Raw genomic sequence first — 14,898 nt, 5'->3', positions numbered from 1 at the left:
GGTGGTTCCTTGGGTCACCACACTCACAATATCTGCTCCCAGAACTGTATCACCCAATCAACACTGCTAACGTGCACTCCTTCCCCCCCAACCCTGGCTCAAACATTAATCAGGAGAAAACAGAGCGAGGGAGATATGCAAATATCTGGAAGATAAAAGAGAGATAAATGCCTAGTAACAATGAGTGTGTGTGCATGCACATAAGAAGGTACGTGTTGCACACCTGAGTGTGCACATGCACGTGTGTAAACAAGAGTCAAGTAAATAAGTGAAAACAGAAATGCGGCACATTAGAAATAGGGTGAGGGACCTAGAAGGAGAGAGTGACGAGCATCTTGAGACTGGAGAAAGTTAGGCAACTAGAGATAGAATGAGACAAAGACAGGATGAGGAAAGTATCTGTAGGGGGACAGGTCAAACTGCTGGGGGCAGCGAGGCAAACAGTTAGAGAAATAAAAGGCACAGGAGATAACGAGAGACTTGGACTTGGGTACAGACCGAGAGTCAGAGAGATGTATGGTACAGATTTGTAAACAAACAGAATGGCAGGCAAACACATGGAGACAGTGTGTGCATGAGTGAAGACAAGACAGGAAATAGAAAAGCAATGCAAAAAGGAAATGGTTGAACATACAAGGGAAGCACAGGCAAATGATGGAAATGCATCAAAGAGGGAGTTAGGTAAAAGCAAGCAGGGAACATTTGGATATTTTGAAAGGGCGATATAAAGAGTGAAATGGAAAGGGTCTGAAGGATTCTTTTGTGGAGAATCATCACTGGCACTAATGACTGATTATCCACCAGGAACGCAAGCACACTTTCCAGGTTGGGTGCCTGTTTTACTGGACACCTGTGTTCCTTTCACAAGGGTGACCCTGAGCTTCCACTTTCCTGCCACCCTAATTCTCCATCCAAACCCTACTCTGACTGCTCTTTGACCTCTCACACAGTTTCAACGAAGCTCAGTTTAGGCTCGAGAAATCGTACTACATCTTCTGACTTGGCACACAGCAGTCTTCAGGACTCCGCACTGAATTAAACTTTAGATCATCAGCCATTCCAGTCTCGGATCTTACACTTTTCCCTCTCCCTTCTTCTGACATTTCAGATTTCATCTTTTTCACACTTCTGTGGTCCACCCCATCACAGACCTTCTCTGCTTACTGTCTCTCCCCACTTTCTCTGCAAATTAAAACTTAGCTCATTTCTTACATTTTTCCAACGCAAGGTCATTAACTTGACATGTTAACCACTTCTCTCGTCAGAGACACAAGAGACTTCAGCTGCTGGAATCTGGAGCAAAAAAACTGGAGGAACTCAGCGGGCCAAACAGCGTTGGTAGAGGTAAAGGGATGGTTGACATTTTGGGTTGAGACCCTGCATCAGAACTGAGACTTTAGAAGGATGATGCCCAGTATAAAGAGGCAAGAGGGAGGGATGAGACAGGCTGGTAGGTGGTATGTGGAACCAGGCGAGGTGAGAGATGATGTGCAGATGGAGCCAGGTTGGGGAGGGGGAGGTTTCAAGATGATTGGTGATAGGTGGAAACAGATGAGGAAAAAAATTTGTTTATCATCTATATTAATGATTTGGATGATAATGTGGTAAACTGGATCAGCAAATTGGTGGATGACACCAAGATTGGGGGCGTAGTGGACATAGAGGAAGGCTATCAAAGCTTGCAAAGTGATCTGGACCAGCTGGGAAAATGGGCTGAAAAATAGCAGATGAAATTTAATGCAGACAAGTGTGAGGTGATGTACTTTGGGAGGACAAACCAGGGTAAGACTTACACGGTGAATGGGAGGGCACTGAGGTGTGCGGAAGAACAAAGGGACCTGGGAATACAGATCCATAACTACTTGAAGGTGACATCACAGGTAGATAGGGTCATAAAGAGAGCTTTTGGCACACTGGCCTTCATAAAGGGCATTGAGTACAGGAGTTGGGATGTTATGTTGAAGATGTTGGTGAGGCCAAATTTAGAGTATTGTGCGCAGTTCTGGTCACCTACCTACAGGAAAGATATCAATAAGCTTGAAAGTGCACAGAAAATTTACACGGATGTTGCTGGGACTTGATGATTTGAGTTACAGGGAAAGGTTGAGACTTTATTCCCTGGAGTGCAGGAGAATGAGGGGAGATCTTATAGAGGTATACAAAATGATGAGGGGTGTAGATAGGGTGAATGCACGCAGGCTTTATCCCCTCAGCTTCGGTGAGACTAGAACTAGAGGTCATAGGTTTAGGGTGAAAGGTGAAATATTTAATGGGAATCTGAGGGGGAACTACTTCACTCAGAGGGTGGCGCGAGTGTGGAATGAGCTGCCAGTGGAAGTGGTGGATGCGGGTTCAATTGTAACATTTAAGGGAAGTTTGGATAGGTACATGAATGAAAGAGGTATGGAGGGATATGGTCCAGTGCTGTAGTGCTCTAGGACTCCATGCAGATGGGGGGAGAGGGATTATTTAGAGATAGAGGCTGGTGGATGATAGAGGGAAACAGTTGAGGAAAAAACAAATTAGGCAGCTGGAGCAGGTGGGGGGGGGGGGTGGCAGAGGGGGAAGGTAGAGACATAGACTGGAAGGTGATAAGTGAAACTAGATAAGGGAGGGATGAGAGGGAGATGGGAACAGATGAGAGGGGGATTGGGAAGGGTAGGTCAAGGGAGAAGCCCAGGTGGACAGGTGTATGGGTGATGGGCAGATAGAACCAGATAGGGGAGGGTAATGAATCTAGATAAAGGTGGAGGGGAGGGGGAGGGGAAGGGTTAACAAAGGGAGAAAGAACCTGGGTGAAGCTATAGGAGGGGGAAAGGAACACAGGGTGTGTGGGTTACCTGAATTTGGAAAAAGTCCATATTCATACCATTGGGCCGTAGGCTACGCAAGTGGAATTTGAGGTGCTGTTCACTGCTCAATTTATTTATTTCCCTAATCTGTTTCTATATCAACCTGTCTCTGAACCTCCCCCCGCCTCCCCCACCGAACCTGGTCCATCTGCTCATCATCCCCCACCTCACCTGGTTCCACCTAACGGGCCCTGTCTCACCCATCCCTCTCACCTCTTTATACTGGCCATCTGTCCTCAGCACTCTCAGTCCTGACCATCCCTTTGCCTCTACAGATGCTGCTTGACCTGCCGAGTACTTCCAGCAGTTTGTTTTTGCTCTCTCCATTGATGCTGCCTGATTTGCCGAGTACGTTCAGCATTTTGAGTTTTCTAGCATCTACAATACTTGGCTTATCAAAACTTTAAAAAAAAAATTGAAAGCAATGAGATCAATCAAAAAAATGAAGAAATTCACTCAGTGCACATAAAAAGAGCTGCCAAAATAAGTCGACAGATATTTAGTAACGTGCTACCACACTGAACTCATAGATAGTGCCCAAAGTAAGAAATAAAGCAAGTTAGCTTCCATCACTGCCAACGAGAAAGCTGCTGCTTGGAACTACGTTGCTGGGTTCCAGGAGTCATGAACTCCATTAAAAATCTCCAAACCACTTTAAGAACACTGAGATGTCAAAATAAATCTCAGCATCATCCTACCACAAAAATTGTGGAAGCAGCAGTGAATTCCAAAAGGATATATTCAAGGAAAACAGGAGTGTGGAAATACTTGGACAACTCTTCCAAAGTGCTGGCATAAACACAATGGGTCAAATAGACATTTTGTGCATTGTGTGACTGCATGAGTAGGTGGTGATCATTAGATAGAAGTGATCATTGAAACCAATATCCAATAATTAGCTTGCCCCTTACCCACTGCCTTCATCTGTTTGGCAATGGCCTGGCAGATCTCCTTTGCAGCTGCAATCTGTGCCTTCTCGCCCAGCAGGCTGCCCACAGTCGCACGAAGGATGAATGAGACGCAACGCCGAGAATACACTGCTTCCACGTGGCTTTGGGTGGCCCGGGGATGGGAGACGAGCTCCAGCACATGGGTAAGGAAGATGGCAAAATTACGCTCCAGCCACTGCCCTCCGAGAGTGGTGACAAAAACAACGTACGCCTGCCACAGAGAGAATGTCCAAACAACGATCAGAAAAACTTTCCACTCTTAATGTTCCAGCTGCATGCCTTTCATTCCTCTGTTAGCACGAAGGAACTGGAACTAACCATCTGGCTTTACCAGTGATGCACATTAGAAAGGCACTGGTCATAACTGGTTAAGTACAGCAACAAATCCAATAGTACCTATCATGAGATTGGAGCTTGTGACCAGAGACAAGATATGAAAGTTCATTATTAATTTCCCCCTTTGTCACATTCTCTTTCACAAAATATGCTTTGTTGGAACTTTTGAAGCATGGGAAGATATTACAAACATCTGACATGGACCAGTGCAGTTTGGACAGTGGAGGGGGGCTCATAAAACTAGAGTTATTTAACACAGAACAAGGTCACTTGACATATTGTCTCAACAGTGCTATTCAACAAGAACTATTCAATTAGCAGTCTTTTCCCCTACCCTACAAATTTCTATTTTGAAAATTATTATTGCTCATATATCTAGCAGCTTACAATAAACTCACTACATAAACATTGTTTCACCAGTTTTAATTTAAAAATTCTGATATTATATTAAATAATTTTTAATTAAAAGCAGTTAATATTTCAGTAATCTATGTACCACTGAGCACCTCCACTGTTGAGTCTGCTAAGAACCTTAAGTCTTTGGAATGTTCGAGGAAACTGGAGCACCCGGAGGAAACCCACGCAGACATGGGGAGAACGTACAAACTCCTTATAGACAGTGGCCGGAATTGAACCCGGATCACTGGCACTGTAATAGCGTTACGCTAACCGCTACACTACTATGCCTGCCTGATGACTGTAATACTTAAGGCAGCAATAATAAGCTCCAGAGTTACAACAGGCTAGCTTTAAGTTACTCTTCCTGCACCTTGTCATATATGGGAATTTAATTAGAACATTTGCAGCAAGGACAGACCCATCCCTCGGTCCTGACAGTGCCCACAAGATGACAGGTGGCGGAGAAACCCATTGGAAAAGGGAGGAGGCTCAGTTTAAAGGAATGCCAGCGCTCAGAGAGAGGTGATAAAAACATGATAGCTGGAGAGGACTTCCATCTCTAATAACAGTACATCAGTCGCTTTGGGCAGAGGTCACAGGTTTTCAGGGGCTGAAGTGAACAGGAATGGACTGGATTTCACAATAGGGGTTTTCTAAACTCAGGAGATTTGGGGAGGGAGTGGGGAAGGAGTTGGCAGTGTGGTAAACAGGGGGCAAAGGTGAAACATTCAGACTACAACACATTTACAAAATTCTTAAACAAGTTTAAAGGCTAGGGGCTACAAAAGAAAAAGCACTCACACTCCAACAAGAATATAGAAAGGATTTATGGAGAAGGGAGACAGTGCAGTGAAAATAAAAGTGAAGAAAGATGAAACAATAGGAAAACACGCTAATGGTGTAAATCTGAAATGGAAACAAACTGCTGGAACGATAGAGGTCAGGAAGTAACCACCTAATTCACTGCCCTTCAAGACCCACCTTGAAGAAACTCTGCCTTCCCTCATCTGGTGTGAAAGAGAGTTAGCATTTCAGGGTGATGACTGTGCACCTGATTGGATAGGAACAATGATGGGCAATGCCACTGTGATCAAACTACTGAACTGTTCCCTTATACGATGAGATGGACTCTGACCTCACGATCTACCTTGTTGTGACCTTTCACCTTATTGCACTGCACTTTCTCTGTAGCTGTGACTTTACTCCGTACTGTTACTGTTTTTACCTGTACTACATCAATGCACTCTGTACTGACTCAATGTAACTGCACTGTGTAATGAATTGACCTGTACAATCGGTCTGCAAGACAAGTTTTTCACTGTACCTCAGTACAAGTGACAATAATAAACCAATGCCATGTAATGGTTCCCAATGAGAAGACAGAGGAAGTAGTACACTGAAGTGGGGAATTTCTGTAATAGAAGGGGCAATGAATTGAACACTAAAATGAAAACAATATCGCAGAAGCTATGGAACTAGTTATAAGAGTCAAAGTTTCAGACTGGTCTAAGGTATCCTTTCAATAACTCTCAACTTTCCTTAATGCCAGGGCGTCAATGCTACACCATGCCCACAGCTCAAGGTACTTACTTGCGTGACCCCAACTCGTACTTCTCGGTTAACCGACACCCCACCTTTCAGCATCTCGCCACCACTCCTCAGGAATCCAGATCCCCCACGCAGAAATCCTGTCGCCATCAGCTCCAACACCTCTTCCAGGGTGGCACGCTTCACGTTCTGCCGCATCACTGAATCAATTTAAAATAAAGATAAGCTTTCAGGAAGATTGATGAGTGATCTGACAGAAGTTTGCAAAAACATTAAAGGCTTTGCTAGAAACACCTTCCCAATATGTACCCTATGTGGAAAGACCAAAAACAGGGGTTATAAGGTGATCACTGATATATCCAACAGGAAATTCAGGCAGCAACATTATTCAGAGTGGACATGGAATGATTGAGGCGAACTGTATAGATTTATTCAATAGGCAGCTGCACGTATACATCTCAGAGAAACAGAACAGGATGAAAATAGTACAAAGGGGAGGTTGTGCCAATCAAATTGTTAAGAGTGCTATTTTTGATAGAGTTAGATGAAGGTAGTTAGCTTGCATGAAACTTGAACACCTGCATAGAAAATTTTAATCTGATGTTAAAAATGTCTGTATTACAAGCTATCCCCAGGTTACGAGTGCCTGACTTACGGACACCCTGACGTAAGAATGAGCTTCCATTATATTAAGTTAAAAAGTCCGAAGCACGTACTGTACATATGGTCATTCCTATGGGTGGCAGAACTAGTTTCCTCTCTCTCTCCACTTTTAGTAATTTTTCTTTCTTATCAGTCTTGTGTGCTTTTAATGCCATTCATTACAGTACTGTGGTGATTTTTGTGTACTTTCCAACTTATGGACATCTGTAAAAATGGAACCCACTCATTACCTGGCGACAGCCTGTACTATAGACTACAGTAACAAGCTTATAGTCCATCACCGTACTTTTGAGAAACTAGATAATAGTCAGATAAGTCTAACCTAAATAAGGTGGTTAATATAAAAACAGCTGCGTCACACAAAATCTAGACTGCAGGGATCCCTGCATTTCAGGCTGCTCAGGTGTATTCAAGCTTGCTAAGGAACAGCCATTCACTCAAAAGTGCAGAACGTACTACTTCAGTCAACTTCATAAGTATCCCATACACATTCCAGCATTTTGCCAGCTGTAGTGCTTTACTCCATTTGCCAGCTGGTCCTGCAAGGAGACTAAGCTGTGGTATCAGAGGAAGCCTGATACACAAGCTACTGGGAAGGGAGGGTGGCGGGAGAGAAATACTAAGAGATGCAGAAAAGAACTACAACCTTAACTGTTAGTGTACAAGGTGGAGGGGTATCCTGTGGCGAATGACTCACCTCCTCACATGCTAAAAACCCTTCCACTATTTACAAGGCAATAACAGTGTAATAGAGTACTCTCCACTTGCCTTGATAGGTGCAGCTCCACAAGACTCAAAAAGCTCAACTCTGTCCAGGACAAAGCAGCTTCTGATTGTCACTACATTCAGCACCCTAAACATTTGTTCCCTTAAACAGTGCACTACTACTGCAGATTTTACCAGCTACAAAATGCACTGCAGTTACTCCACAGTTAATCCAACAGCACCTCTCAAATCCACAACCTCTACCACCGGGAGGACAAGGGCTTCAGGTAAATGGGAACACACCACCTGCAGGTTCCTATCCAGGTTACAGACTACATGGCTCAGACATACATCACTGTGCTTTCATCGGAGACACAAGAGACCACAGATGCTGGAATCTGGAGCAACACACCAAAAGCTGGAGGAACTCAGCTCCCCTCACCCTCCCCGCAACCCCCTCCATCCCCCCCCCCCCCCCCCCCCCCTCCTCCCCACCCCCCCCCCCCCCCTCCCCTCCCCTCCCCCACCCCCCCCCCCCCCCGCCCCCCCTCCCTCCCTCCACCCCCCTCCCCCCCCCTCTCCCTCCTCCCTCTCCCTCCCCCCTCTCCCTCCTCACTCTCTCGCCCCCCTCCCCTCCCCCATCCCCTCCCTCCCTCATCCCCTCCCTCCACCTCCCCCACTCCCTCCCTCATCCCCTCCCCCTCACCCCCTCCCTCCCCTCCCCCCCCTCCCTCCCTCCACCTCCCCCCACTCCCTCCCCCCTCCCTTTCCCCCTCCCTCACCCACCCTCTCCCCCCTCCCTCACCCACCCTCTCCCCCCTCCATCCCTCACCCACCCTCTCCCCCCTCCATCCCTCACCCACCCTCTCCCCCTCCATCCCTCACCCCCCTCCCTCCCTCACCCACCCTCCCCCTCACCCTCTCCCCTCTCTCCCTCACCACCCACCCTCTCCCCCCCTCCCTCACCCACCCTCTCCCTCCCTCCCTCACCCACCCCCCTCTCCCCCCTCCCTCACCCCCCCCTCCCTCACCCCGCCTCCTCCCCTCCCTCCGCCTCCTCCCCTCCCTCCCTCACCCACCCTCTCCCCCTCCCTCCCTCACCCACCCTCTCCCCCCCCTCCCTCACCCACCCACCCCCTCCCCCCCTCCCTCACCCCCTTCACCTCCCCTCACCCCCCTCTCTCATCCACCCCTCCCTCCCTCACCCACCCACCCTCTCCCCCCTCCCCCCTCAGCATCTACGGAGGGAAATGGACAGTTGATGTTTCGGATCGAGATCCGTCATCTGGACTGAAAGATAGAGGGGAGACAGCCAGTGTAAAAAGGTGGCGAGAAGGGGTGGAGCAAGCACCAGCAGGCAATAGATGGATCCAGCTGAGGAAGGAAGGGAGAATGGGAATAGCAACAGACATTGGTGACAGCTAAATTCCTCCAGCTTTTTGTGTGCTGCTGTGCCTTCACTGCTGTGGGATCTAAACCCTGGAACCCCCTCCACAACAGCACTTTGGGAGTACCTTCACTAGAAGGACAGTAGTGGTTCAAGGTGGCTACTCACCATTACCTTCTCAAGGGCAATTAAGGATGAGCAATAAATGTTGACCTTACAGGAAGTAGTGATCTTTCTCTAAATAAGTATTTCTGCCTGCATCCCATTATCTTTTGAAATCTGCAACACCCAGATCTAAACAAAAAATGGGGCAAAGGCAGAAACATTTATCCAGAGAAAGATCAATAGTCAATGTTTTTGAAAATACAAACCACTGAGATTATTAAATGTTCACAATTTTTTCTTGCATTCAGAGCTACCTACTCATAGGTTTTCAAAATGCTGCCCAAAAAGCCCATAATTCTTGGAGTTCAACTTCCAACTTATTATAATATTTCTTTCCACCTACAGAATCATGTTGTACAGGAAACAGCCCATCATGCTAATGCTAGCAGTTGAAAGATCTATCTAACTAATCCCTCTTCCCCCACTCTTTCCTCAGAGCCCCACATATTTTCCAGCATTTTCCTGCCTCCATTACTTTGGAATCTGCCTCCTTCAACCTTCCCAACGCTGCATAATTTTGAAAATCTTTTTATTTTGGGTATGCACCAGCACAACATTTTCCAAGACACGCACCTGCTGCTTGTTTAGGTGTCAAAGCCGTTGCCATGACAGTTCCAAGTAACTTGGATACTGCAACACGGACTGCATAATTAGATCCCTCTAGGCCCTTAAAGCAGAGAGTAGCCAAGTTTTCCAGTTCTGTGGTCCACATGAAGACAGATTCCTTCTGCAATTCTAGGAGGCACTAGGGTACAAACAGATGCACTTTTACAAATGAACAATGTTGTCACGACTACTACCGCGAAGATCCAATAGCCACATTTTCACAATAGAAACCCTAACCAACAAGACAGAGAGAACCAGGTGTCAGCTCTAGCTTAGCGAACAGTCTTGCCTCCAGTTATTGGGCTGTAGATTAAAGTCCAAATCCAGAGACTTGAGCTCACAGTCTAGGCTGACACTCCTAATATAACCTCCATTATTGCTGTTTCCAGATTATAACAGATTCCAATTACTGACAAGGTTTACTTGATTTAAATGTGTTAAAGTCTACCATAATTAGATCCGTATCAGAAAAAAATGACCATTTTATAAAATACTGCAGCCTTGATTACTTCACTTTTACATCATGGCTGGCCTTACTTAAACGGTTGTACTTCAAGCCTCCAAGTCAGAAGTTGTTGGTTCATTCTCCAATCTAGACTTTTGTCTATAATTCAGACTAACACTCTGAGTGCAGTACTGAGGGAATGCTGTACAATTCAAAGTGCTAGCTATTAAAGATCTTATCTGCACAGGTGAGCATTATAGATCCTTATAAGTCTCTTCAAAACAGATCAGGGAGTTCTAGTGACCTGGCCAATATTCCTCTCAACTGATTGGTCATTTGTCTCATCTTTAAGACCTTGCAGTGTGCAAGCTTGCTGACATAATTCTTCATTCCAAGAACATTGCATACGCAGAAGCTTGAGATGTACTGAAGGTGCAAAGAAAATTAATTCCTTACCTTAGCAACGGCACACCGTACAGCCATGGATCGGTCAGTCAGACCAGAACGTGCGTTTTTGTAGATATCCCGATGGCAGGAAGCAGCTGCACCTCCCAAACCATTTAACACCTTCTGTAGACTCAGCAGAACCTCACTGCGGCCCTGAGACTGTTCAAAACACAGAGACATCAGAAACCAGCAGACCCCTTATGGTTTTGACCCCTGGGTGCAACACTACATGCAGCCTTCAGAAAAGTAGGGCTGGACTAATTCAACCTTCAATTTAAAGTGATGGATTCTATCTTAATTTATAACTGGCATTATAAACCCCTATCTATTCATCTATAATGGAGATTTTCACTGGAAATTTACTAAAACTTAAAAGCCATGACCATAGCTTAAGACTTTATCAGGAGTCAATTCTATAAGAGTCAGAGTTACACAGCACTGCAGTCAGGCCCTTTGGCCTGTCGAGTGCACACCAAGCACACATTTACACTAATCCCATTTTATTCTCCCTACATTCTACGCCATATCTAGACATTAGGGGCAATTTACAGTGGCCAATTAACTTACCAACCTACATCTCTTTGGGATGTAGGAGAAAACTGGAGAGCCCAGAAGAAACACATAGTTACAGGGAGAATGTGCAAGCTCAAGGCAGTGAGCACCCAAGGTCACGACTGAAATCTGGTCACTTTGGGGCAGCATCTCTACCAGCTGCACCAGAGTGCTGCCCCTCAGCACATGCGCTGAAGTCTCGTTTTGCTGAGGATTTGATGACTCTTGTGCACAGTGGGCAACACTCTCAGTGCAGAGTCAGAAGATTGCAGGTTCCAAGTTCCACTCCAGAGACATGAACACATATTCCAGGCATTCACTCCCAGTACAGAAGTGAGGGAATGCTGCATTGTTGGAGGCACTGAGATCTAAGAAAGATATTAAACCAAGACCCCATCTGCCTTGTGAGGTGAATGCAAAGGATCCCACAGCACTGCTTCAAAGGCAAGTTGAGAACCCTTCCCCAGGTGCCCTGGACAACCTTTACTTTTCAACCAAAAATTACTTAAACATATAGCAACAGAAAATAATCTGATTCTTATCACATTATCCTTCTGGGATTTATTATTTTAATTTTTCATAAATTGTCTGCACATTTCCCACGTTCATAATTTAAAAAGCATTTCATCAATTGTAGAGGGCTTTGGGATGTACAAACACAATTTTCTACCCTACAGTAGAGGCCAAGCACCCAGGTGTGCCATCTAGGGGTTCAACTAAGAACCCTGTTCCAGGATTGCTGCAATCTTCCCCAGAGATGGGGCTCAGGCACTTTCATAAGTTTTAAAAAGGTTTCAATAACATTGCAGATTGCAGTTAAACAAATGTCGATTCGTTTGACAGCAGCTTTGCAATTGACATGATGATTAAGTAAATGTTTTAAAAAACCATGATATACACCCAGAAGAACCACTGGTCCTGCCACTGCCGGAACACAGAATCCCAAATTCCAGTTTGCGGCTATTGTCATTCCAAGTGCCCATTTGTTTTCGATGCTCATGCCCACTGATGGTAGCACATCAACTGGAACACAAGCATCTTGTACGACCAATAAAACAGGTTCAATCCTGGCTTCTGGTATAAAGGCACATAATAAAAAGCAGCTACTGCTCCTACAAATGTAGATGGATAGCTTCTCAACAGCTCATATTGAGAGAACTTGCAATACAGATGCCCAGCGCACAAGTTTGGACACTGGTAAAATGTTCTTCAGAGTTTTCAGAAACCAAAGGGAGAAGATCCAGGGAAGATTCACTTGCACACTTCCATTGATGAGAGTCTAGTCTTGACAAGAGATCCCAAAAAATGTTCACAAAAAAAAATTTCAAGTTTACATTTAATGGCTGCATTTTTTCAATGTCATGACATTTTTCAAGTCATGACTTTTCCTGTCTGGAATATATAGTCAGATGTGACTCAGTTGTTAGCAAAAACACCTTCATCGGGATGTTAAGTCCACACTTGAATATGTAAGACACAAGAGACTGGAGAAACTGGAATAAGGAGCAACACACAAAATGCTGGAGGAACTCAGTGGGTCAGGCAGCATCTATGGAGGGAAATGGCCAGTTGACGTTTCGTGTCTAGACCCTTCATCTGGACTGAATATAGATGCTGCCTGACCTACTGAGTTCTTCCAGTGCCTTATGTGTTGCACTTGAACATGTAACCTTGGTTTATGTTTCAGGCAAGATCTCCCTGATGTCCTGGGAAACAAAAAAATCATCCCTCAACCATATCACAACTAAATGGATTACCACGACTATCATCATATTCCTGTTAATGGGAAATATCACATTTCCTACTTTGCAATTGCAACTGCACTTCCAGAGTGGATGTGATGTTGGAGTCATGGAGAGATGCAACAGGCCGTTTGTCCCGAGTCCTCACCGACCATCCACCACCCATTTACCGTAATCCTACATCAGTCCCATTTTTATTCTCCCCACATTCTCATCAGCTCCCCCCAGATTCTACCACTCACCTACTGTACATACTAGGGGCAATTTACAGTAGCCAACTAACCCAACATCCCATGTCTTTTGGGATGTGGGAGGAAACTGAGCATACAGAGGAGAACCACGCAGTCACAGAGAAAATGTGCGAACTCTACACGGAACGTCCTGAGGGACATTCCATGATTGTGAAAAGTACTCCAAAATTACAATCTTTTCTTCTTCTGTTCAAGTAATACATTCAGGGAGTGCTGCATTAGCGTAGTTACCATTGCTCATTTGAGAAGGTAAACTGCCCATTGGGAAGGAAATAAAACAATCCCACAGCAACCTTGAAATAAGAAAAAGCACGAACCGGCAACTGGCCCCTCACGCTTGCTACGCCATTCACTGATGGCCTGGCTGATCTTTACCGCAACACCAATTTCCCACACCAACCCCAAATGCTTTGATTCCTTTGATATCCAACAATCCGTCTTGTATATACCAATCCATTGAGCCTCCGTGACACCCTTGGATAGAGATTTCCAAAGATTCAGTACTCTCAGCATGAAGAAACCTTTATCTCCATCCTGAATGGCTAACCCCTTATTGTTATCCGACCTGCCGAGTATTTCCATCATTTTCAGTTTTATCACTGACAATGAGACTGAAGACCCTCTGTTGCCAGTGGGTAAGGATTCAGCTTCCTGACTGTAATGGAGTAAATTGCTGGCGGTGGAAGGAAAGACGAAAGGGGAAAAGGTAGCTGAGAAAGTCCAGCTTTTCAAAACATACTCTTGCACAAGAGAGTTGCTGTCTTGTTTAGCCAGTTTCAGAGAAAAGCACACTACATCACTTAGATTCTCTGTAAGTTACTGATCAAGAAAACAAGAGTAAGTCCAGCAATCTGTTCTGTGCAACTTCCATGACATTACCCAACTACAAGCCCACCAGAAGACCATACACGTCCAAATTCAGAATAGTCATAATCTACTTTACTTTGTGATAATTTCCTATATCCTGGTGAGTCATCAGCTTTTCCATTACGAATAACAATTTTGCAACACTCGGGCCAGCACAGATAGGCAGATTTTGCTTCAGCGTGGAGCTTCTGGACAATACAGGCAATTTAGGTTCTCATTGAATATTCCAATTAACATAGCTTCAGTCTGTAAATGTTTTTACACAACCTGCTTACCTCCGCACTTTTCAGGGCCTTTAAAAGATTGCTGACGGTTTCGGGAAAGGAGCTGCCCAACATTCTGCCCATCTTCTCAAAGAAGGCCCCGATGCAAGCCACAGCTGCCCTGTCAATGACAAAGCCACCCAATGGTAGTTACATTCTCTTCTAGTACAGATGTGAAACACAAACAAATGAACAAGAGATAGCCATTCAGCATATCCCATGTTCAACTAGATTAGGGATGCTCAGCATCTGAGCTCCATTTACACATCTTCGTTGTACAATCCTCCATACCCTTAGCCAAGAAATATTCACCAATGACAGTTACAAAATTTGGAATTAACCTCTAGCTATAGCAGTAGATTGGGGAAATTGTGTGAACAGGTGCTACCTGATGTCACCCGAGGTGTCTGGCTTTAATTTTAAGGATATACTTTTGTTCTGGACCCACCCCCCCAAAAAAGGATTAATTCCTTCATTCTCTTTCCCACTCTCCCCCTCCATCTTTTAATCATCCCAAGGATCTAACTTAGAGCACCCCTTACTCTTCTGTACACAAGGGAATATAAGTCTTCATAATTTATCTCTTTAACATGGTTTGACTGTAACAAGGAAGTATGTTCTTACATAGGCAAAAGACTCCATCTAGTGAAAGGCAAATTTAAGTGGTCAGAAAATTAAAATGGAACGAAGGTATTCTGCACTAGATCTAAGTGAGCTACA

The 14,898-nt window shown here is 45.0% G+C and overlaps 1 protein-coding gene across 1 annotated transcript in view; it reads right to left on the bottom strand.

Annotated features, from left to right (window-relative positions):
* heatr5b (HEAT repeat containing 5B) overlaps positions 1-14,898 on the bottom strand; it is a 120,749-nt gene that overhangs the window by 90,481 nt on the left and 15,370 nt on the right. The window contains 5 exon segments of the mRNA XM_052024517.1: positions 3,764-4,013; positions 6,128-6,285; positions 9,579-9,750; positions 10,513-10,662; positions 14,191-14,299. Of these exon segments, the coding sequence (XP_051880477.1) occupies positions 3,764-4,013; positions 6,128-6,285; positions 9,579-9,750; positions 10,513-10,662; positions 14,191-14,299 (839 nt within the window).

Source organism: Pristis pectinata, chromosome 10 (genome assembly GCF_009764475.1).
Source record: "Pristis pectinata isolate sPriPec2 chromosome 10, sPriPec2.1.pri, whole genome shotgun sequence".
Taxonomy (NCBI): Eukaryota; Metazoa; Chordata; class Chondrichthyes; order Rhinopristiformes; family Pristidae; genus Pristis; species Pristis pectinata.
This window is presented reverse-complemented; position numbering and strand designations above follow the sequence as displayed.